The following is a 23813-nucleotide window of genomic DNA, read 5'->3' on the forward strand; positions in this document are numbered from 1 at the left end:
GCATTTTATTCCCCATTAACAGTAAGAACATCAAACATATACAGCAGTTATAGGGTCTGTAGTGTTCTCCGTGCTTATTAAATAAACTCACCTAGTCCTCATAATAACCTTATGATGTAAATGTGATTACTATATTCTTTTACCAATAGGAAAACTGAGGCACAGATAGGATGGGTAATTGTTCAAGACTCCACCATTAAAGGTCAGTACTGGAAGTGCTGATAGGAGAATGTGGATGTCCACAAATAAAGGTATACATTCGGGGATCTGGAGTACGTCTTACAAAGATTTCATTTCATCTCTAGCATCCTTCGTGTACCATATTCCAGTCACTTCATTGCTTACGTAGATGGAATGGTGCGTTCTAACAGAGGGAGATTGCACAATGGAAAAGGTGTCCGGGAACCCGGCTGGCAGCACAGGCTGCTCAGCTGACTCTGGAAAGTGACTCAGAGGAAGGTGTTTCTGGTGTCCAGAGAAAGCCCTACGGCACTGGCAGGAAGGATGAAAGGAAACCGGTGGGTGTTACGGTCCCAGAGAATGACGGCACTGCTTTCAAACTTAGTGAGAAAATTGCACATACCACACGTAATGGGGTCTTCCCCTTATTAGCCATGTTAGTATTAAGTCCCTTTCGTATACTTCATTTCATTTTTTTTTTTTTTACATTGGAATACAGTTGGCAAACAATGTTACGTTAGTTTCAGGTGTAGGACATAGTGATTCAACAACTCTATGAGTGATGTCCCACAAGCGTGTGGTGATCGTCTGTCACCATAAAGGACTATCACAGCATCACTGACCATATTCCCAGGGTTTGTACATACTTCATTTTTCTTTTTTTTTATTAAAGCTTTTTATTATTTCTTTGAGAGAAACAGAGAGAGAGCACAAGCAGGGGGAGCTGCAGGCAGAGGGAGAGGGACAAGCAGACTCTCCTCTGACCAAAGAGCCCGAGGTAGGGGTTTGATACCAGGACCCTCAGATCATGACCTGAGCCGAAGGCAGAGGCTTTTACTGACTGAGTCACGCAAGCGCCCCATACTTCATTTTTCTCCTCCAATTACAAGGCTAACATAAATGCCAAAATAGAAATGGCATAAAAGTCACATTCAAGGAGCGCCTGGGTGGCTCAGTGGGTTAAATCCTCTGCCTTTGACTCAGGTCATGATCTCAGGGTCCTGGGATAGAGCCCCGCATCGGCCTCTCTGCTCAGTGGAGAGCCTGCCTCTCCCTCTCTCTCTGTTAACCTCTCTGTCTACTTGTGATCTCTGCCAAATAAATAAATAAAATCTTTAAAAAAAAAAGTCACGTTCAAGTTTCTTTTTCTATTTTCTAGACATATCTAGAGATTTTAATTCATACTCCGTTGGAATGTGTTTGAAACTTGTTCTTCCGGAGGAAGACTGTGAGTCTGAATGTTCTTTGTTCATATCACTGGGAGATCAGTCATCTTCCAAGTTACATAATCTCACTAAATGCAAAAAATGAGACTAGGTTTCAGGTGGTTGTGTGGCTTCAGAATTAAGTTTCGTTATTTTGTGTTTGATGGATTCACATAGAAAGCCGTTAAAGGCAGCAAAATTAGAGCCCCATGACTTCCTGATGGTCATGTAGCTCATTAGGGAATGAGAAAGGAGATGTAACCCGTATTGTTCCAAAAGAAAACACAAAACGTACAAGGTAGGGCGATGGCAAGAATTAGAACTTACCGAGAAGGGTCTGAGTATCCCTCAGTGAAAGTAACCTGACCACACAGTGGGTGTACTATACAAGGAGCCCTTGCTGAACTAGATGACTTCCAATAGTCCTGCCCCAGCTCGAAGACTTCGCTGGTTCATTTCAAAGAGAACTTAATTTTTTACATGCATGGACATCTAAACATTAGAACATGGGATGAAACCATTCCAAAGAGTAAGAAATGGATAGACAGCTCTGTTCAATTTCTTTGAAGCACGTGAACTCGGTTTTCTAAAAACCAGAGAGGTGGTGGTGAGCTTTCTGTAATGCTGGGACTCAGAATTAGGGCTGAGCATGTACTCGAGGGCTCTGTGGCTCCTGAGGCCTGGGCATGCGCAAGGAACAGACACGGTAGAGGGAAAAGTAAGGGAGGGAGGAAAATTAGAATACTATGAGTGACAAAGATCATGATGCTAATGTGAGCCACAGCAATCACATCAGGTCATCATGGAAATTCTCATTTGCAGGCGAGGAGCTGAACCTCAGGCTGGTAAGTCCCAAGGTCACATTAATTGGCAGAGGCATGACACAGACTTCCGATGATTCAGGATTTGCCTGTGCGACCAGGTACTCACCCAGGCAGTGGCTTGAGCAGCCCAGCATGCACAGCTCTCTATGAAAGACAGGTCTAAGAAGGGAAGGTCACTTCCAACTTCCACGGTAAGTCTCAGGAATTTAAAATACCATTTGGGCAGTCTTATGTCCTCCCCCGAGACTCACCTTTCTTTATATTAAATGGAAAGAATATTAATGAACTTCGGAGGTCTCTTAAACTCAACTCCCTATTTGTAAACTCAAATCCCTATTTAGAAGGACTAGGAGAAAATGAAAAATGATTGAGTCATTAAGAAAAAGTGTAGAAACCAAGTTTGGGTTTTGCTTTCCAACCTGAATGTTGATTTCTTCCTCTATGTTTGAAACATAGTCAATGTTTTCTTTATGTTTGGGTTATGTTTCTCTATTCCAGGAAACATCTAAGAAAGAAAACCCTCCCTCAAACTCTTCTAACATTATTCCATAGCCAAAAGGGCTATTATTGTTTATAGGTCTATTGGCTATGGGCTACACAGTTTCCTTTACCACCTTGAAATAGAGTAGGAAACAGGTAAGGCCATTGTAAGAGTTGTCACTCTAAGACAGTGATTTTTTTTTTTAAGATTTTATTTATTTATTTGACAGAGAGAGCTCGAAAGGAGGCAGAGAGGCAGGCAGAGAGAGAGGAAGGGAAGCATGCTCCCTGCTGAGCAGAGAGCCCGATATGGGGCTCCATCTCAGGACCCCGGAACCATGACCTGAGCCAAAGGTAGACACTTAACCCACTGAGCCACCCAGGCACCCCAAGACAGTGATTCTTAACTGGGAACAAGTTTCCCCCCACACCCTGGGAGGGATACTTGTTACTTTCTGAAGGGTTTTTTGTTTTTGTTTTTGTTTTTTGAGAGAGAGAGAGAGAAATAGAGAGGGTGCATGCATGCCCGGAGACATGGAGGTAGGGGAGGAAGGCAGAGGGAGAGAGAGAGAGAGAGAATACTAAGCAGCCACACCGGAATGAAGCCCCACTCAGGGCTCTTCCATCTCACGACCCCAACATCATGACCTGAGCTGAAATCAAGAGTTAGATGCTTAACCAACTGAACCACCCAGATCCCCTGGGGATAACTTCCACAACTGGAAGCTACTGGCTTCTAGTGGGTAAAAGGGATGCTGCTAAACATCCTGGGGTGCACAAAACAGCCCCCACAGCAAAGACTGATTCAGTCCCAGATGTCAATATTGTTCATGGTGAGAACCTCAAGTCTAAGAGCAGATGAAATGCACTGAGCTTACCCACCTGGGCACTACCTTTTAGGCTTTCAGACCTAAAGAAAACAGCACAGTGGAGTTGCCTGGGGTGTTCTGACAGGGGGAGAGGGAACATCTCTTCCACATTCTCTAGTAATTTTCAGAGTTCATCGGATGAGCTTAGGTAATTATTTCCACCATCTCCTTTCTCTGTGTTTCTCATTACACAAAAGTAAACTGGCTTTTGAGAATTGTTGCTAGTCTGTTGGACATCACTTTTCATAGCTTGATCTTCAAGCCAGAGTTTCCTCCCTTTCTTTGTAATAAGGAGTAGAAAATGTGGAAGAAGATTCAGAAAAACTTTTCTAACACAAAGAGGTTTCCGATTAACCACCCAAGCGACAATCTCAGTAACCTTCTCAATATTTAGCATTTCTAAAAGTCTGCTACTTTAAAAAAAAAAAAAAAAAAAAAAGTAGTTGATTAGACAACAGAACCCAGGAAATGCACCTAAAGCAAGAACTTAGAAACAAACACAAAGTAGTTCTAAGACCTAGAAAACATGTTGAGAAAGAAGGCAAAAGGTACCAGGTAACAAAAAAGTCATCACATAAAAGGTAATATGACTTCACTATCAAGGTAAAAAAGTAAGGAGTATAAAGTCCAGGTATGACGTTCATAAGTCTGAAGGCTGTCTGTATCACCTAAGCTTTGGCAAAATCCCCAGACTCACAGAGAAGTCTGAGTCACTCATCTCTCATGCCTTTATTCTCTGTAAAAGGTGACCCAGGTGCATGTTCTGTGGCTGAATGAACGCGCTGAGAAAACTGAGTGTAAAAGGCCACTGACGTCAATCGCAGGAAGAGAAAGAAATTATTTCTCAGGTAAGCATTTGGCCTTTACTATAAAAACTAGATTTTTCCTGTCTCCAATTGCTCCGAATGGCTTTAATTTAAAGATGCGTTAAAAATTTTCACTGTTGTGACTTTTCAGGTTGTCATTTGTGCGTCTGGTATGAACCGAAGAGAATCTGAAGGTTATTTCTCAAGCCAAGAACAGAGTCAGATAACGTCAATGTTGGCCTGAGCTTTGAGTTCAAGAGGTTCGTGATCATTTTGCTGAAAAAGTGGAGAATTTAGAGTGGAGAAATAGTGGAGAATTTGAGGTAAGGTGAGCGCTTCACCTCAGCAGGAAAGCCACTGATTGCAGTAACCAATTAGCATCTAAAATGGCCTGCTGTACCAAAGCACCATTTCTGATTCAAGGTACAGCTCTTTGCCATAGGATTTTCCAGGTCACTCCTTACAGAGACACTGAGAAAAATGTTAAATTATTATTTTCCTTAATTAAGTAGATGCCACACCCAACATGGGGCTTAATTAAACTCATGACCCTGAGATCAAGAGTGCCATGCTCTACTGACTGAGCCAGCCAGGTGTCCCTACATGATTTTTAAGTTTGGTCCATTTACACTTATTATTTACATGTAAACCATACATACTAGATGACTGGTGTATTTATGATTGATATAAGCTTATCTGAAGTATGTTAAGACTTCTGGAAGTTAACTTTTATTGTTATCCTTCATATTCCAAACATTAAAAGCATTAAATCAAGTTACTTTTTTTCTTTCTAATGTAAAATTTAGAAATATAAAAAAATAGACTTCTTAATTCAGAATCCATCATTATTTGTACTGATCAGATTCTTTTCCTGTAGGTTATTTTTGCTTTACACACACGTACACACACACTATATATATACACACACATATTATTTATATATGTATTTATATTTATTATATATATATATATACATAAAACAAGTTGGTAACACAATATAATTTCAAGGAAATTGTTAGCTCACTTACATGAAAAAACTTTTAATAAGACTTTTTTTTAAATTTTTTTTTGACAGTGAGAGAGAAATCACAAGTAAGCAGAGAGGCAGGCAGAGGGAGAGGGGGAAGCTGGCTCCCCGCCGAGCAGAGAGCCCGGTGCGGAGCTCGATCCCAGGACCCTGAGACAAAAGGTAGAGGCTTAACCCACTGAGCCACCCAGGTACCCCAAGAAACTTTTATAGATTGTAGGTTTACTAATTCAAAACTCTTCAACAGATCTATTTATTCACACAGAAATTCCAACTGACCAGAAATTCCATCTAAAAGTATTCTATTTTAGGGATGCCTTGGTGGCTCAGTCAGTTGGGCATCTGACCCTTGATTTCTGTGCAGGTCATAATCTCAGAGTCGTGAGATCGAGCCCCATGTCCAAGTCTGCTCTGCCCCTCTCCCTTCCACTCCCCTGCCCTGTGTGCAGGTTCTCCCTCTCTCTCTAAAATAAATAAACAAAATATTTTATAAAAGATAAAATTGTTCTATTTTGATAAAAGAGGCAATGTGTTGGGAACTCCTGAGCTACTCATTCCCCTGAGTACATTACTTTACTTAAATCTCACAACAACCTTAAGAAGTAGGAACTAAAATTATTTTCCTTGAACAGATGTAGAAATGAAGGTAAAAAGAAGTTAGAAACTTACCCAAGTTCAGGCAGTAGGTGGTAAAGTCTGATTTTAAAACTGAGTTTGTCTGACATAGAGCCAAAACCCTGAAACAGAGCACCATAAACTTTTCATTAGTCTAGATATTACTTTATGGACTACTACAATAAAAGCACATTGTTTTAAAGTAATCTTTAGTTAAGAATTAATCACAAATTCAAACTGACTTTTCTTTTAGTTCTAATTACTAAGCTTTTAGCATATCTTAACTAATACCCTTTTCCTCAAACCTCAAAGTGTTTTTGCTGTAAAATTTTATTCAATTTCAGTTAAAAATTATATAAAATTTACTATAACTTTCCATTGAAGAGAGACATTAATATTGTAAGCTAAATTTAGCACTATATGTCAAGAACCTTAAAATATTTATGCCCCCTAATTTAGGAACTCCACTTCTGAAGAATTTATCCTCCAGAAATGGTTAAAATGCATATAAACATTTTATTAAAAACATATTTATTTATATGTAGTTATGAAATCAAAATTTGGAAGTAATAAAAATACTTGGGGAATGGCTAAATAAATGATGGTATTGCCATTTCAAGTGACATTTGTACAGAGTTTATTAGAGCATGGAAAAAGACTTGTGTGATGTTTATTTTGCTTAGAGAGTGAGACAGAGAAGTACAGCAGTACAGAGCAAGTATTTAGTCACAACTGTGTAAGATACTTTCCAGAGTCACAAAAGTGGAAGACCCCAAAAACATGTTTTAAATGCCTTTCTATTTTACTTCTATTTGTCCAAGTGTTCTGATTTAAAATTATTGGTGCATACTACATTTAAAATGGAAAAATACATTTGAATTTTCTTTTTTGAAAAAGTCATAGGTCAGCAAGATGGCAGACTAGAAGTTCCTTGCTCCTATCGCCCCACAGCAACAATAATACGGCAGATATTCTGGGATAAAAAGGCCTCTCTGGAAGCTCTGGATCGAGGTTGGAGGTTGTGAAACCCTGGTGGAGCCCATCTGGAGGGCCCTTTGGAGAAAGCAAGTCCCGGTCCCCATGTGGTAGACTCCAGACCCAGAAGCAGCCCTGTGCACCTGTTGACTTGCTACAGCCCCATTTGGTGTTGGTCCTATGGGAGGAGCCACATTCATCCTCTGGGAAATCAGGTTGGACTTGCCAAGAGTCCTACAGGTACAGCTGAGGTGGTGACTACAGTAAAGAGATTCTTAGTTGGAAAAGACAAAGAACTCAGTTCGTTCAAGTACAAACCACAGAACTATTAATGTGGGAGCTACAATAGATGTCCTTTGTCCTGGATATTATAGAGACCTCCTTGGAAATTCCAGGAGCCCAGCATGCCCACACCCAGTATGTTTACTGGTTCACCTGGATATTCTCTATGCTGGCAATGTCTACAAACCATTGTCTTTGAAAGCCACCATACTATCATCGAGAGAGACCAAGGGGAATGGAAGCAATGAGATGGCTTTCCTCTCTCTTGCTACTCAGAAGGCTGTTCTTGTTCACAAGCTAGGGGGAAGGAGAAAGAATGAATGGGGGTAGGAATAAATTCCTTGTCTTCTAGGACATGCAAAGTTTCATGTCAGCTTGAAGGACTATATGGAGATGGAAAAAGATCTCAGTCATGTCCAATTAAGTTCTTAGTCATATATTTTTTAAACATTTTACTTACTAGAGAGAGAGAGAGAGAGAGATCATGAGCAGGAGGAGGGGCAGACTGAGAGGGAAAAGTAGACTCGTACTGAGCAGAGTCAGGTGGAGGGCTCAATCCCAGAACGGTGAGATGACTTGAGCCAAAGGCACACCCCAACCAACTGAGCCACCCAGCTGTTCCATTAGTGCATATTTTAAAAAAGAAAAACACAACAATACTTAGTATGAAAATAATGTTCTATTTAAAGGTTTAGTTCTTTCAGTGTATTTTTAAAACCACGTAAAACGTCTTACTGGGAGAGAATATTAAAAGTATAAATTAAAATATTTCACGATAGTGTAATTTAAAAAACTTTTATAAAACACCCACCCTGGGAAAGGTATCCACGGTCAACAAAGTTAGGGAAACATGGCATTTTGCTACAGTCTCCTTGAATATTGACAATGTACGTTGGCATGTTGCAAGCTTCTAGAAGTCCCAGAAGATGGAGGTGTGTTTAACTTTGCTTATCTCCTTGTTTGTCCAACCTAATGAATCACAGCCTCATCTTTTTCAAATATAAAGAAAAGCGACACAAAACACACCTTAGAAAATGTTGCTCTAAGTCCCCCCTCTTTTTCTGTCTTAGCCTCTTCCCTCTGGAATTATCTCCAGATAATTCCAGACCTCAAGCCACCTCTCCCCAACCTCTTTCCCAGGCTCCCACTACTTCCTATCTAGAATACAACCCATACTGGCGATACTGATGAGTTCCTGGGACTCTGCCAGTGAGGACCGTACGTCTATGCTGATCTGAACAGAACCTATGTACAGTTAAGAGATTAAGCGGCTCAATTCCCACTCACGTTGGTCTTCCCTTTCCCCACCCCAGCCAAAGTTGAAGGAGATCTCCTTGGGTTTTGTTTTTGTTTTTGTTTTTTGAACGGGACATCTTTCCATTAGAAACTCAGCACTGGCTGAGACAGCCAATTAATTTTGCATAAGCTGCCACAGCAGCATTAGATGCTAATCTGTTCATTCATAACCACAAGGTATTGTGTTAGGGTCATGTACATGACTTGTGCCTCCAGCCCTGTGGATTTATTTAGTGCTTCGCCTCTAGTTCCTGCAGCTGTGTCCTTTCAATGACTGCTTTATGGTGGCCAAGAGAGTTGAGGTCGGCTGCCAGGACTCTGAGATCTGCAGGAACACATGGACGCATTATTTTTTTACTCTGAAGCTATCCAATTCCTGTTCCGGTCAGATGGGGAGATGGTGGGAGGATATCTCTGAAACAGCCCAGCACTTAGCGTTGGTGATATTACTCAGGCCTGACATTATTGCAGAAAAAGCAGGCTGACGTCTATCCATCGTGTGTTCTTCAGTGGAAGGTTAATTACTAATGAAAGTGTAATAATACAAAACATAATTCTGAAAGTAGCTCCTGGCTTTATTTGTAAGAACGACTATGGAGCCATTATTTCCTTTATTCTAAGACTACACATTGGATCCTGCTTCAAACAAGAGGCGGTGAAAGAAGGCTTACTATGCTAATCGAATACTAATGAGGCTTTGGTGTAAGTTGTTTTGTGTTACAATTATTTGCAACTATATTTCTTCTGAACATATGTACCAGCAGGGGCCAAACTACCTCAAAGGTAGCAAGATTCTCACTTAGCCTGAATATTTGGAAGAAAGTATCTTGCCACTTTTTCTTCTATACTTGTAACATTTGTAAAGGGTTTTGTTCAGCACTAAGGAAAAGCAAAATATCATCATCATTATTACTGGCCTTTGTCCACAGTGGATTTCATCCAGACTCTAACCAGTGACTCTGTGACTAACAATCTGAGTCACTAAGTTTCATATGTTTATGTATTTCAACACAATTCCCAGGCTGAGAGTTTTTTTTTTTTTTTCATGTTTCAGGGCTTAGAAAAAAATAAATGCCTTTCTGTTATTTTTGAATCCAGTGTTACTGAGTAACAGACTCCAAGCAACTCAACACACAGATTGAAATGCTCCTTCAGTAACAGATTAGTACGGTCAAAAGTTTAAAAGCTACCGGAGTGTCCAAAAAATCAGTACGCATTTTTAGGACAAAAGTGTTTTGGTGAGGTGGAGAATTCAGGTAAGTATAAATATTTGTGATTACACCATGGTAGTGACACATGATAATCTCAGAATTTAAGATGCAGGGAATCTTGGGGCTCCTGGGTGGCTCGGTCAGTTAAGGGGTTGACTCTTGGTTTCTGCTCAGGTCAAGATCTTAGGGTCCTAGGACTGAGCCTTGCATTGGGGTCCTCGCTCAGAGGGGAGTCAGCTCGAGGATTCTCCTCTCTTTCTGCCCCTCCCACTTTTGTACACGCTCCCTGTCTCTCTCTAAAATAAATACCCCCCCCCCAAAATGAAATAAAATGCAGGGAATCTACAACTAAAATGTGATATGGAGAATGACTGAAAAACTCAAGTGTATTTATTGGTTATTAACTTAGCAAAGAGGTACATTTTTATTCTTACAGCTCCTTCAAAGAAATATCAGAAAATGGACAGTCTGAGCTAAAATATTCCTTTTTTATGTGGAAAATTCCATTATTTTACTAATTTTCTCATTTTCCTTATCAATTCTCATACCAACCCCAACTTGTCTCTAGACTGTAACTGCCCCTGATTGGTCCATCACACACATTTTATTTTATTTTACTTTTAAAGATTTATTTATTTATTTATCTGACAGAGATCACAAGTAGGCAGAGAGGCAGGCAGAGAGAGGAGGAAGCAGGCTCCCCGCTGAGCAGAGAGCCCATGCGGTGCTGGATCCCAGGACCCTGGGATCATGACCTGAGCTGAAGGCAGACGCTTTAACTCACTGAGCCACCCAGGCGCCCCACACCCATTTTAAAAAGGCAATTACCCTGTCATTTTCTGATCAACTAACTTCACAAGCATTTGCTCATACATTTTCACGGTATCTCAGATTAATAGCACCTTACAGTTTCATGCAATTTTTCTAAGGATTCTCTTGCCTGTTATGTTATTCTCATCATTATATGCAACAGAGCAGCAAGGTATTGTCCCTTTTTATAGATGAGAAAATTGTGGCATATTAGATTGGGGTATTTGGCTTAGCCTCATTGGCTAAGATGATAAGAATTATCACTAAAAAGAAAAAAAATCAGAATTCTAATGCAAAGCTATCCCACTAGACACGCAACAGAAAGTTGAGATTTTAAAAGAAGTTTTGCCCCTAGATTCTCATAATTCAAGAATAAGAATTAAGGCTGGCCAGATGAGTTGTTATTCTTGGATATTTGTCCTTGCAATTACTATTCCTGATATCAAGTATTACATTGTGTTACCTTAATGCTGCCCAAAGTACTGAAGTATAATTAGATCACATAAAACGTTATCCAAATATGACAAGATAATAAATTCACTTTTAAAAATGATTTGTTAAAAAAAAAACAGGTATATTAAAAAACTAGAACGGGGTACCTGGATGGCTCAGTGGGTTAAAGCCTCTGCCTTCAGCTCAGTCATGAGCTGGGGGTCCTGGGATAGAGCCCCGCAGCCGGCTCTCTGCTCAGCAGGGAGCCTGCTTCTCCCCTTCCCCTCTCCCTCCCCCACCGCCTGCCTCTGTTTACTTGTGATCTCTGTCTGTCAAATAAATAAATAAAATCTTAAAAAAAAAAAATTGAACAAAACTCCAAATAGTTGGTGTCAGCTTTTATATTCTAGTATAATTTCTACCAAGTTCTTGGAAAATTCATTGATCAATTATATTTGAAATCTCATCCTTTTCGTCTTTAGTTCCTTTCACTCCCCAGGTCTTTAAGTCAATGCAGTCAATTCTAGAGTACTCTAGATTTGCAACACCCAAGTATGGGAACCACTAACTAACCACAGGTGGCCACTGAAAACCTTTAAATGTAGCTACTTTAAACTGAGATGTGCTGTAAGCATAAAACACACTAGATTTGAAAGATCTATTATGAAAAAATGAATAGACATCTCGATAAATGTTAAAGTGATATTTTTCCCATATTGGTTTAAATAAAATGAATTATTAAAATTTTTAAAAACTGTTCCTCATTGTGTGGTCTTCTTAGGATGTCCTATACAGGTCTATACAGAATGTTCTTGAGCATACATTCATAAGATTCCTGTTGCCATCCAAGCAAGTTATATTTTTTCATTGTGACCCCATTTGGTTCTGCATTTAAATTAATGGCCTTTCTAAGGAAAGATTCACCCAGAGTTTCTCTTTCATCTTCCACAGTGTCTGAGCTGGGCCCTTTTTGATTTCTGTTTAAAAGCTACACCTCTCACTTAATTTGAGGTCCCTTGCCCCTGATCTGACTGACACGGGACCTACAGTGAGCCTCCTAGGGGTAAGTTTGATTTTGCAGCAATAAGAGATAAAGTGGGATACTTTACAGCGGGCTTCGAGAACCACCTGCCTTTGGCTCATCTTTGTGTCTTAGTAGCACGGATTTCCACGTCCCGCCCCATGACTTCTCCCCATAACCTGCGGGTAGGGTTAAAGCAGCTCCCCAGCGAGTGTTGGGAACTCTACAGTCTGATCGCAGCACAGGGAGAGTACTTCTCAGATCCTGGAAGTTTTAGGGACGGTGGTTGTGAACATACTTCCTGGGCTTGGTCTTTGATAACTTTCAGCGCAGGACGGACTTTCTCACCTTTGGGAAAAGAGGTGAGAGGCAGAGATAAAAATGGCCCTGAACAAGGACCTCTGACAAGGAGGAGCGAAATGTTTACCTACACGCCAGGAAACAGTATCGCCCAGTGTCCAGCGCGGTGCCTCGTGTCTGCGAGCCACGGAGCGGTCCTCCTCGCATTGCGCTGGCATCTGGGGGCGTCACATCAGTGCTGAGCGCCGCCACGTCCGAACGACCAATAATTTTCCAACCTAGAGCGACATTAACCGCTCGATGACTATTTTCCCCTTAAGCCGAGCAAAATCTGCATTCCTCTCCCTGCCGTGCGCCAGAACCCAGACATGAACAAAATAGCCTTTTGGAGAGAGAGGCCTGAGCCCGAGAACCGTGTTCAGCTCCGGGGCTTCAAGCCCAGAACCGGGCTGCAAAGACCGGACAGCAGCGAGCAGAAGGAGGATAGAAGCCAGGAAAGCGGGGCCCTAGAGGAACGGACAAAGAACCCGCACACTCGGTGGGGAGAAGCCTGGGACCAGGGGTTCCATGAACAAAAGCTTCATAAAAGAGGCTTTCGAGTCTGAGAGCGATCGCTTTAAACTGCAACCCGAAGCCATTAAAGTCTGGCCCTAGGGTCTCAAAAAAGTGGTAAAGTAGATAATTTGTAATGATTTCTCTCCCCTCGCTCGCCGCCCCCCGAATAGGGGTAAAGAAAGGCCCTATTTCAGATTCCGGATCCTAAACTACGGGCTTAGGCTGGGAAAAGCCATCACCGGGCTCTTTCCCACCCCGGGATGGGCGTTTCGACGGTTTAAACACACACACACACACACACACACACACACACACACACACTCAGGAGAGTTTCGTCCACAGCCGTACTTCGAGAACATCCCACATCGCAGACTCTTCCACGGATTTTAGTCGGGATAAAGAGCGCATAAAAATTAGCAGGAAGAATTCAAAGACATTGTTCGCCTGAAAGCGGCGGACCACACAGCCTTAGGGAGGCGGGGGCCATGGGAACACTTTCTGTTGCTGTAAAATTCCAGCCGCCGGGCAGCCTCGTCGTCCCGAGTCCCAGCGGGGAGCAGCCAGGCGGCGGGGCTCCGGGGCTCCGGGGCTCCGGGGCTCGCAGACGGGCGGGCGGCGGCCGCGAGGGACGCGCCCCGGGCCTGCGCTCAGGTGGAGCGCGCGCGGCTCGGCAGCTGCGCCCCGCGCCGCCCGCCCTGCGTTCCGGGCCCGCATGGCCGCCCGCGCCCCGGGACCCGCCGGGAAGGGGAGGGGAGGGAAGGGGAGGGGAGGGCCGGCCGGGGGGACGCCGCGGCCGAGCCGCTGGAGCCGCGCCAGGCTCGGGGTCCGCGGCGCGCGGTCCTTCCCCAACGGCTGGCCTGGGGCGGGGCGGCCCCGTCCCCGTCCCCGTCCCCAGCCCCGTCCCCCCACAGCCCCATCCCCCTCCCAGCCCTGCGCCCTCCCAGCTCCTTCCCGCGCCCTCCTTTCCTTCCCGCTTTGCCCGGGAGAAACATGGCCGGGAGCAGCGAGGAGGCGCCAGACTACGGGCGAGGCGTCGTGGTAAATGCAAACTGCCGATTTCTGGGCCGAGTCGTGCGCTCCCCGCTCTCTCCCCTCCCCTCCCTCCTTGGCCCCCCTCCTTTTCGATTAAATGCCTGAAATGCATTCGCGTGAAATGCGGGCGGGCCCCTGCTTTGTTCTCCCGTCCCGGGGCGGATGGCCTCCCTGCTCCCTCCCTTCCCAGCCGCCCCCCTCCCCGCGCGCGACCTGACCCGACACTCAACAGCCCTTCACCCCGTGTTCTCAGTGTCCCCCCCCGCCACCGCGCCCCACTCCGCGCCCCTCCCTACCCGCCCGGGCCAGGAGTCCGACACTCCGGCGCTGAGCCTGTGTGGGGCCGGGTCCCCACTCCGGCTAGCGAGGACCGGTCGCCTTTAGGAGCGCGGCGGGTCCGTGAAGACCCTCGCGCGCTACTCGTGGGGGCCTCCCTCCCTTTGTGCTTCCTCTCACCCCTCCAGCGCAGGCTTCCAGTTTTGTTTTCCAGAAGGATCCTGAAGCTTCTCGAGGGCAGCTAGGAATTAAAGTTGCTCAAATGGACGGAGTTTGAGCTTTGAAACGTGGGCTGGGACCCTGGGGTCTTTGCAGATCGACACAGGCTAGAGCCTCTGGGGAGTCAAGTCTCCTTGTGAGCAAAAGGGAGAGGCTGCGGCCTTGACCCTTTGAGCGAATTGGAAAGATTTTAAAATATCTATCTAGTAGTATGTCCGGATGGGAAGATGTAGGATGATGGGTTCCCAGACCAGAGCCTCTTTATTCCTGGGAATCCCTCAAAGAGTCAGAGAGTACCTATCTGTCAGTGTCCTGGAATCAAATCCGTTCTTGCCCTGTGGCCACTGGCGTCTGCTCCGGGCTCCTGTCTATGAATGGTTTCTACAGAAGGCGGTGGTTATTACTGTGTCAGGTGTATGAGCTGGGGTGAGGGTGGAGAGTGGGGCTGACTTGCTGCATTAACACTTCGTTCTTCAGAGACCTGTGGTATTTGCAGAGAACCTGTGATTATGCATGGATTGCATGGGATTTCAGGAAGGAAACACCCCACACTCCGCAGAACTCATCAGGTTGAAATGTGTCGCTCAGTTCTCAACTTAATCAGCAGACCATTTCTGTCTTCAAGAATGAGGAATTCATTTATTTATTCATTCCACATCTGTTGACTGTCCTGCAGAGTTTCCGGGTGGTGTTCTAGGCTCTGCAGATAGAGCACGGAACCAGACAAAGCTCTGCCTTCACTGGGCTTCCATTCTAGAGAAGGGACACAGACAAGCAAATAAAGAAGATAATTTTGCATAGGGATGTGTGCAGTGAAAAGAAAAGAGAGCGATGAGATATAGAGTGATTGGAGGAGAGCCGTGGCACAGAGCCGTGGCACAGAGCCGTGCTGTTTTTGCTCAAGTGGTCAGGAAGCCCTCTTGGCAGTGATATTTGAACCATGACCTGAGGCAGTAGCCATGTGAACACTTGGAAGGAGAGGTACAGGGTACACTGATTGCAAAGAAATCATTGTATCTTGAGAAGAAATCTTCACACCCAATTTATGCTTTAAAAAAAAAAAATCACTCCAGTTGCCATGGAGAGAATAGTCAGACCTAGGGGTGGGGGATGGGGACAAATGAAAATATAGCAAGGGAAATAAGTTCAGTTCTTGAGTCTGTAAGGCCTCCAGGTCAAGATGCACTGCGGGTGCAAATTCATATTTGCAATTGAGGAGAGTGACTGGATAGACTTGGAAGTCTTCAGAAAATAGAAAAATATCTGATGCTTGGCTTGGATAGGAAGGCACCGGGAAAATGGGGCAAAAAAAATTATAAACTGCTGTTATGGGTAGAAACTTGGAAATCCCCATATGGAAGAGTGCCCAGCAGAAGTCCGATAAAGAGACCGAGAATGAATAGCAAAGCCCAAGAGGACAGACAGGGTAGTAGGTGTATAGGGAAGGGAGTTTTGTGGAGAGGCGACAGGGCCCCTTAAGAGCATCAGATGCTCCAGGAAGAGCAAATAGGACAAAGATGGAAAAGAGGCCATTGTATTTAACAATTGCAAAGCCATTAGCCTTGAGAATCATTTAAACAACCATCCCATCAGTAGAATGGCTACAGTATAGCACTACTCTTTAATAATATATGCTTTAGAAAGGAATTAGGTAAATTGATATGACTAATAAGATGGGCGGATTGTTAAAATCTAAAAAGCGAATTATGGAATTGTATAAATAGCCCAATCTATTAGTATCAAAAGAAGCTCTCTGAGAAGCAAGGTAATTTTGTGAGAAAGACGGTTTGAGTCAGTGAGAGGACCTCATGAGAGGTTGGAAACAATGTGTCATGGGGATGACCCCTGCATTTATGCTATTTTCTCCAGTAGAGCTTGGCATCGTCAGATGAACTCAAGCTGGATACAGGTAGGGAAGGCAAATTCAGAATGAGTTCAGCGTTCTGGGGAAGCTTCCCAGAACGTGGCTTCCAGTGTAGAAATGAAAGACAAAGCTTAAGAAGATACCTATACAGGGAAAATAGAGAGCCCTCAAGGATGGTTGCAAAAAACCCAAAGGGTATGTGTAGTACTAGTGGAGAAAGGGAGCAGGTAATGATAGTGAGCGTTTACTGAGCACTTACTATGTGGTTTCCCTGTATTATTCATTACCTCCTTGCAAATCCGTGAGGGAGGACTATGATGATCTCTGCTTTACAGAGGGGGAAACGGAGGCCCTGAGACATTAAGAAAACCCCCAAGGTCACATAACTAGCAAATGAAAGAAGCAGAATTGAAGTCAGGTTTTACTTACGGTGCCGCGTAGAAAGCTGTAATTGCAGGAAGTCCTTCGAAGGTGGGACTGCTCTAGAAGATGGGGTGTGGCATGACGATGAAGTAGTTTGGGTTAAGGCAGGTGAAGGAGCCACTGAATATAGTGTCTAGTAGGATGATGGAGGCAGGTTCGGGGCTGTCCAGGAATGAGGTGCAGAAGAAAATTCCAAGCTGGTAGGAACTTTGTGAAGAAGATGGGGGGGGCAGTTTGCATAGAGCCAGAAGTATGGTTGGTGCAAAAGAAGGGACTATTAAGAGATTTAAGATGGCTCTCTGTTGAATCGGGGAGGCAGGACATTAGTAGATTCTTAACACTACGCGGTAGGAAATGCTCATTGCCAAAAAAGAGTTGTAGACCCTGAGTTCAGAAACTTTGCTCAGGATTGAGTGGTCCCTTGATCTGGAGGCAGTGAAATCACCAGCCCGTGATTAGCACATCTTTGTTCCCATTTAAGGAGAGATAAAGATCTCTACTCACCTGGCCTTTTGGGACCAGGTTCTTAGACATGTTTTGTTTCTGCCAAAGCACTGTCAAGAGAACCATAGTTAATACCTACGTAGTGAGTTTGGAAGGAAGAAGAAGAAAAAAAAATTTAAGATAATTGTTGTTTCTCTTATGGGTCTCCCCCGACCAAAGTATTGGGGCAGTATTGGAGTTAAGTAACCAGATAATCCTTTTAAAACCCAACTTTACCAGGTTGCATGCCACAGAAGAGGAAGGCTTGTGTGATAACAAGGTGTCATTTGGTCTTTATAGGTCTTTATTCCTCTGGGAGCAGAATCTGGAGCCCCTCTTTTAGGGATCCGCTCCTACACATGGTCTCAGCGTGTGGTTTGAGGCGCCCATCACAGCATGCCTCTTTACCTGGGCCAGTGGATGTTTGATGTTCCAGTGTAGGGATTCCTAGAAGCGGAGCTGAGGGAGGAGACTATTTTTCTCCCTGGTGGTACAGGGGTAGATGTAAATTGGCAGCACCCATGGTCACTGCCTGAAGGAGAGAGTGGGGCCCAGCCTGTGGGGCTCAGAGGCAGAGGCTTTTTGTCTGTGTTTCCAAACTAATTTTCTCTGTGGGGGGTTGGGGGACCTGAAAAATGGTGCAAGAAATATACTAAGCAAAAACATTATTTTTAATGGCTTAGAAGGCAGGTTTTCGATATACCTTCAAATGGGAAAAAAAGAGATGCCGAATGAGTTCTGGGGTTTGAATTTTGTATAAAATGGCTCAGTTAATGTGTTTGTCACTTCCCCAGCCTAGCCATGCTTTGTGTCTTTGGACAGAGAAAGCATTGTTCTGACTAAACTTAGAGCATATTATCTGTGATACTGAAACTATTTAAAGATTTCTTGTTTTGATTTTTTAAAAAGCAGATGAATAACATAATTATCTCCCGTTCATAGCAGCCTCTGTTCCTTTAGCTTTAGGACTTATTTGCAATGCAATTTGCATGCACCATTAAGAATTACAAGGAGTAAATCAGTAGCTTCCCCTTTAAAAAAAAAATATTACTTTTTCTTCTCCATGATAAGTGTACTCTTTAATCTCCATCGCCTGTTTCACCCATCCCCCCCCCACCTACTTCCCTCCTGGTAACCAGCATTTGTTCTCCAGGATTAAAGTCTGTCTCTCTCTGTCTTTATTTTTCCTTTGCATCTTTGATTTATTTCTTAAATTCCACATATGAGTGAGATCATATGGTATTTCTCTTCCTCTGACTTACTTCACCTAACATAATACTCTCTAGTTCCATCCGTGTTGTTGCAAATGGCCAGATTTCACTCTTTTTTATGACTGAGTAATATTCCTCTCTATATATACACCACATCTTTATATGTTCATCTGTCGATAGATACTTGGGCTGCCCCCCTAGTTTGGCTTTTGTAGATAATACTGCAATAAATATCGGGGTGTCTGTATTCCTTTGAATTCATGTTTTTGTATTTTGGGGCATAAGTACCCTGTAGTGTGATTTCTGGATCGTAGGGTGGTTCTATTTTTAATATTTTGCAGAACCTCCATCCTGCTTTGCACAGTTTGCATTCCCACCAGCAGTGCATGAGGGCTCCTTTTTCCCCACATCCCTGCTAACACTTGCTGTTTAATCTCTAATCGTCTTTTTATCTCAACAAGGACTATCAGACTCATTGGAAAAGGCAAGTTTGGATTACAGAATAGTTTTAGAGAAATGTATTTCTTCTAGTTTTAAATGTGTAACTTTAACTAGGGTAACGACATTGGCCAATAGGTTGGAGGCCTATTTGTAAATTAATTCTGTATTAATTGATTCTGTAAATTAATTCTGTTCTGTAAATTAATTAAGACCTTTAATTTGCAGGTTAACTCATGATGTTTCAGCACACCTAGATGGTTAACCCTATAGACTAGAAGACGATGTGAGAGTTTTATTTCCTTGATATATCTCACTAAATCCTCACAATAGCCGTGAATGACTGGCAGTGACTCCATTTTATAGATGAACACACTGAGGCACAGAGAGTTAAAGCCCCAAGTGAAGCCTTCCTCCCAACATGCACTGGATTTCTAAGTCTGGGTGCTTGACCACTGCGCCAGGCCATCTCTGACGACACGTTACCATGATGGCTCTTATCAATAGGTTGATTTTGCCATTTGCTTATCATTTTTTTTCTTCTTTTTGACATCAGTTACTAGGCACTTATTATACATCAGGAAGTGTCCTAGGAGCTCTAAGTAAATTATCTCTCTCTCTCTCTTTCGTTTTGTTTGTTTTTAAACAATAGACATGTATTTCTGATAGTTCGGGAACTTGCAAGTCCAAGATCAATGTGCTGGTTGACTTCATTCGTGGTTAGGACTCTCTTGCTGGCTTGTAGATAAGTGCCTTGTTCTTCTCATTGTGTCCTCACATGGTGGGGGAAGAGAAAGAGAGGAAGAGGGGAGAGGGACAGGGGAGAGAGAGAAAAAAGAGAGCGAGCGAGTGCGCGTCTGTGCTGGAGAACTCCCTGGTTTTTTTCTTAGAAGAGCACTAATTCCATCAGGAGGGCTCTGCTCTCATGACTTAATTATTTCCCAGAGGGCCCACCCCCTCATGTCATCACCATGGGGGTTAGGGCGTCAATACCTGAATTGGGGGGGGGGCACTGTAGATGCAGCTTCCTTGCAGCAGCTCCTCAAAATGGGGTTATTCCTGCCTGCTTTGGAGACTCGCTGTTCTCTCTGAATCCTCACACCAAGCCTGACCATAGGTTTTATTGTGTCTTATTTAAAGGAGGGGGAAACTGAGTATCCGGCAGGGTCAGTACTTTCCCTAACATCACAACTGGTAAGGGTCAGCGCTAAGCTCTAGAACACAGAGAGGAATGTAGGCTCTGAGATGTAGCCAGAGCCGTGGGGGCGGGCGGGGGGGTGGTGGAATTGGGGGCAAGGCAGTAAAGGATTTGCACAGTGGGAAGAATGGGCTCAGAAGACCACTAGTTAATGGTGCCACCATCTGGAAGGGCTCCAGGAAGTGGAGTGGGGAGTGTGTATGTGTGTGGTCTGGAAGGGGAGCCAGAAAATGCCGTGTACTTGAATGATCTCCCGGGGGCCTCATGCTGGTTGGGGTTCTTGTCTGGCCTCTACGAGGGCTTGCCGGGGGGATCTTCAGCAGGCTCATCATGTCCAGCTGGCGTTCAGGCTCTGACAGGGGACGGTGGTGTCAATGGTTACAGCAGGCCCAGGGAGGTCTCAGGGCTGGAAGAGAGAGTTGCTCTGTGCAAATTCAATAGTTGCACCGAGCCAATTTGCAGATAGAGGCAGAGCTTACGTGATACTTTTCAAATATGCAGATGGCACACACCATTTGGCCAACAGTCTGCGCCTGGTAGATTTCTAGAGCCTTGAGCCGCGGTGCTCTTGATGTAAGGAGGCAGATCGAGACAAATCAGTTTGGGTTGGAGCTCAGGTAGTATTGGGTAGTCTGCGGATGGAGAATGTGTCAGTCATTAACCCACTGAGCATTTTTGAGCACTTACCGTATTCCAGATCACTTTGAGCACTTTGAGCTCCAGATCACTTTGAGCACTTACTTTATTCCAAATCTGAGTGCAGGGATTTCAACAGTGATTCAGACATGGTCCCTGTCAGAAGGCCCTGACATCCAAGTGGGAGGAGACAAGATAAGAGCACACAGAGAGACATACATGTGTCACATCCGGTGGGAACACATGCTGGAAAGGAAAGTCAAGCTGGGGAAGAGGGATATAGAGATGAGTAGGAAAGAAAGGAGTGCTATTTTCTCTAGGGGATCAGCTAAGTCCTCTCTGTGGAGGTGACACGGAAGTCGTGGCTTGAAGGAAGTGAAGTGTAAGCCATGTAGAAATCTGGGGGAAGAGTATCACAGGCAAGAGAGCAGGTGCAAAGCTGTTGAGATAGGAGCATGCCTAGCATGTCCAAGGGTCAGCAGGAAAAATGTGGCTGATGCATGGCAAAGGAGGAAGAGAATGCTTGTAGATGAGTCAGAGAGGTGGCCCCGTGGGCCATGGTGAGGACCTGGGTCGTTCTCGGAGAGAAGTGGGAAGCCCCTGAAAGAAGACGAGTAGAAGATGGCAGCCATGTTGGAACGGGGTGGGGCTGCCAGGGTGGAAGGCAGTGGTCCCTGAGGAAATGATGGTGGTGCAGACAGGGAGGTAGCAGTTGGGATGCTGACAGGTGGCCCTGGTTAAATTTTGAAGGAATTGATGATAGGATTTGCCAGTGCATTCCATGAGGGAATGAAAGGAAAAGTCGACAACAACTCCAACATGTTGATCTGAGCGAGTAGAAAAATATGTTGTCCTTTGCTGAGCTAGGGAAGGGATACCTTTGGAAGAAAATGCCCTTAGGTTTGGTTTGGCTGGCATCCCAGAACCCAGAACTGGGGTGGGTCTGGGTAGGGGCTGGACCATAAGTTGCCCTTCCAAAACCTGAGCTAAGGTTTTGAGTCCTGGGTGAGGAAAAGGGCGGAGAGCTGGGGGACATGCCAGAATTAAATGAAGGGCAAATGGGTTCTATTACAGATAAGACCGAGTGAGCCAGAGGCTGGAGGAGGCAGGAGTCTTCTCAAGGAGCCCGAATGGGAGTCTTTGGAAAGACAGAGAGTTACGACAGTCCTGTCTATGAGGAGTTTGGGAGAGAAGATCAGAGGGTAGGAGCAGCTAGCAAGACCTCCAGAAATAAGTGAGGCCTGAGCTGAGCTTCTGCGGGAGGGGATTGAACGTGGAAGAGAGAGAGAGAGAGAGAGAGAGAGAAGGAGAGGATATAGGTGCAAGAAAGACAAATGAACAGAACACAGAGCTGGGAAAGGTCATGACTGGACTGAAGACCCATCTGAGGATGGGAAGGTGATGGTGCAGGGAACTGGGCTGCAAAATTAGGCTAGTTCTTCATGATGAAAGCTTCAGGTTGAACAGAGGAGTCTGATGGAAGTGTGCAGGAGCCATCAAAGAACAGGAACCCCCAAGACGGCCATGGAATGAACTGAGTGCTAACACGTTCCTGGTGTATCCTTTCTCAGTGATCTGAAAGTAAAACTCACTCACTCTTCACTTTCATTTTCTCTCCCACATCTTTGCTGTTCTAACCATAAAACTTTCACATCCAGCGCTAAGCAAGGGGAAGACTGGGTAGTACTCTATTCCCTATATGAATAGGCCAATTTGGGGGGACAATTTTTCCCGATAGGACTGATAGAAGTTCCCACCATAGTATATTATTCTGAAATATTTACTGTAATGACTAGACCACCCAGAGGTTTGTGTCTTCACACTAATCCCAGGATACATGTACTTCAATAGGTAATCTTTCCCAGGCGGGTGAGGCATTTACAATGCATAGAAATTTAATAGCATATGTAATAACATTTATAATAATGTATGATCAGACTATCCATATTTGTAAGTCCAGTATGCTTATGAACATAGTGTCACTTATATTCACAATGTTATATAATTTAGATATAACACCATTACATACAATACTATCAGGCTAGCTGTAAGACATCAAGTGGCTATTTCTTTGTACAATGCCAAAAGGTAGGAGTGGAATTCTCTGTTCCTTTCAGTCCTAGATCCTTTATCAGGTTTCCTGAAACAAATTACTTTCCCCCACTGGGCTTTTCACAGGTTGACAGAATGTCATCTAATGTCATACTGATCGTCAGATCTCATCTCTGTTTTTAATATCATCCTTTTTTTTTTCCAAATGATACCCATTTTTACTTATTTATGTCTTACAAGGAAAATATTGTAACCAAGGTAATTTGACTTACAGATTATGGACGATTGGCCAGGATATGACTTGAATTTATTCACATACCCACAGCACTATTATGGGGATTTGGAATATGTCCTCATACCTCACGGCATCATTGTGGACAGGTGAGTGTTTATTTCTTGTGTCAGTTTTGGTCCTGCCCTGGCTGGCCCCCTCTTGTACAAATCATATAATACACTTTACAATGCTATTCCTGAGTCTTTCTAGAAATAGTTCTGTGCCGATATATATATATATGTGTGTGTGTGTGTGTGTGTGTGTGTGTGTGTGTGTGTGTATATATATATATATTTTTTTTTTTTTTTTTGGTCAGACAGATATCACAAGTAGGCAGAGAGGCAGGCAGAGAGGCAGGCAGAGAGAGAGGAGGAAGCAGGCTCCCCACTGAGCAGAGAGCCCGATGTGGTTCAATCCCAGGACCCTGAGATCATGACCTGAGATGAAGGCAGAGGTTTTAACCCACCTAGCCACCCAGGTGCCTCAATATTTTTTAAGAATATATTGGAATTCTTTTTTTTTAAGATTTTTATTTATTTATTTGAGAAAGAGAGTGAGAGAGAGCATAAGGGGGGAGAAGGTCAGAGAGAGAAGCAGACTCCCCATGGAGCTGGGAGCCCAATGTGGGACTTGATCCCGGGAATCCTGAGTCATGACCTGAGCTGAAGGCAGTTGCTTAACCAACTGAGCCATCCAGCCGCCCCTTGTGCCGATATTTTTAAGTTCTGTGCACACACACACACACACACACACACACGTGTAATAACATATATATATATATCTATATAGATATATATATCTATATAGATATATATATAT

General features: G+C 43.9%; 1 protein-coding gene and 1 long non-coding RNA gene across 8 annotated transcripts in view; one reads left to right on the forward strand and one right to left on the reverse strand.

Moving 5' to 3' along the window:
* LOC132020090 (uncharacterized) overlaps positions 1-14791 on the reverse strand; it is a 29223-nt gene extending 14432 nt beyond the window's left edge. For 2 of the 6 annotated variants that reach the window (XR_009404920.1, XR_009404917.1), the window contains exons 1-3: positions 14713-14791; positions 12461-12611; positions 6061-6128 (exon numbers count right to left, since the gene is read on the reverse strand). This is a non-coding gene — a long non-coding RNA (uncharacterized LOC132020090). Of the gene's footprint in view, positions 1-6060; positions 6129-12460; positions 12612-13236; positions 13514-14216; positions 14349-14376; positions 14683-14712 lie in introns of those variants that run through there. The other 4 variants (XR_009404918.1, XR_009404921.1, XR_009404922.1 and 1 more) reach the window with 4 other exon arrangements.
* PRTFDC1 (phosphoribosyl transferase domain containing 1) overlaps positions 13732-23813 on the forward strand; it is a 95364-nt gene continuing 85282 nt past the window's right edge. Inside the window, exons 1-2 of one of the 2 annotated variants that reach the window (XM_059404162.1) lie at positions 13732-13926; positions 22995-23101. In XM_059404162.1, coding sequence (XP_059260145.1) covers positions 13879-13926; positions 22995-23101 — 155 coding nt within the window. In that variant the 5' untranslated portion in view covers positions 13732-13878. The remainder of the gene's footprint in view (positions 13927-22994; positions 23102-23813) is intronic. The other variant, XM_059404161.1, reaches the window with a different exon arrangement.

The sequence above is a fragment of the Mustela nigripes genome, chromosome 6, assembly GCF_022355385.1.
Source record: "Mustela nigripes isolate SB6536 chromosome 6, MUSNIG.SB6536, whole genome shotgun sequence".
Taxonomy (NCBI): domain Eukaryota; kingdom Metazoa; phylum Chordata; class Mammalia; order Carnivora; family Mustelidae; genus Mustela; species Mustela nigripes.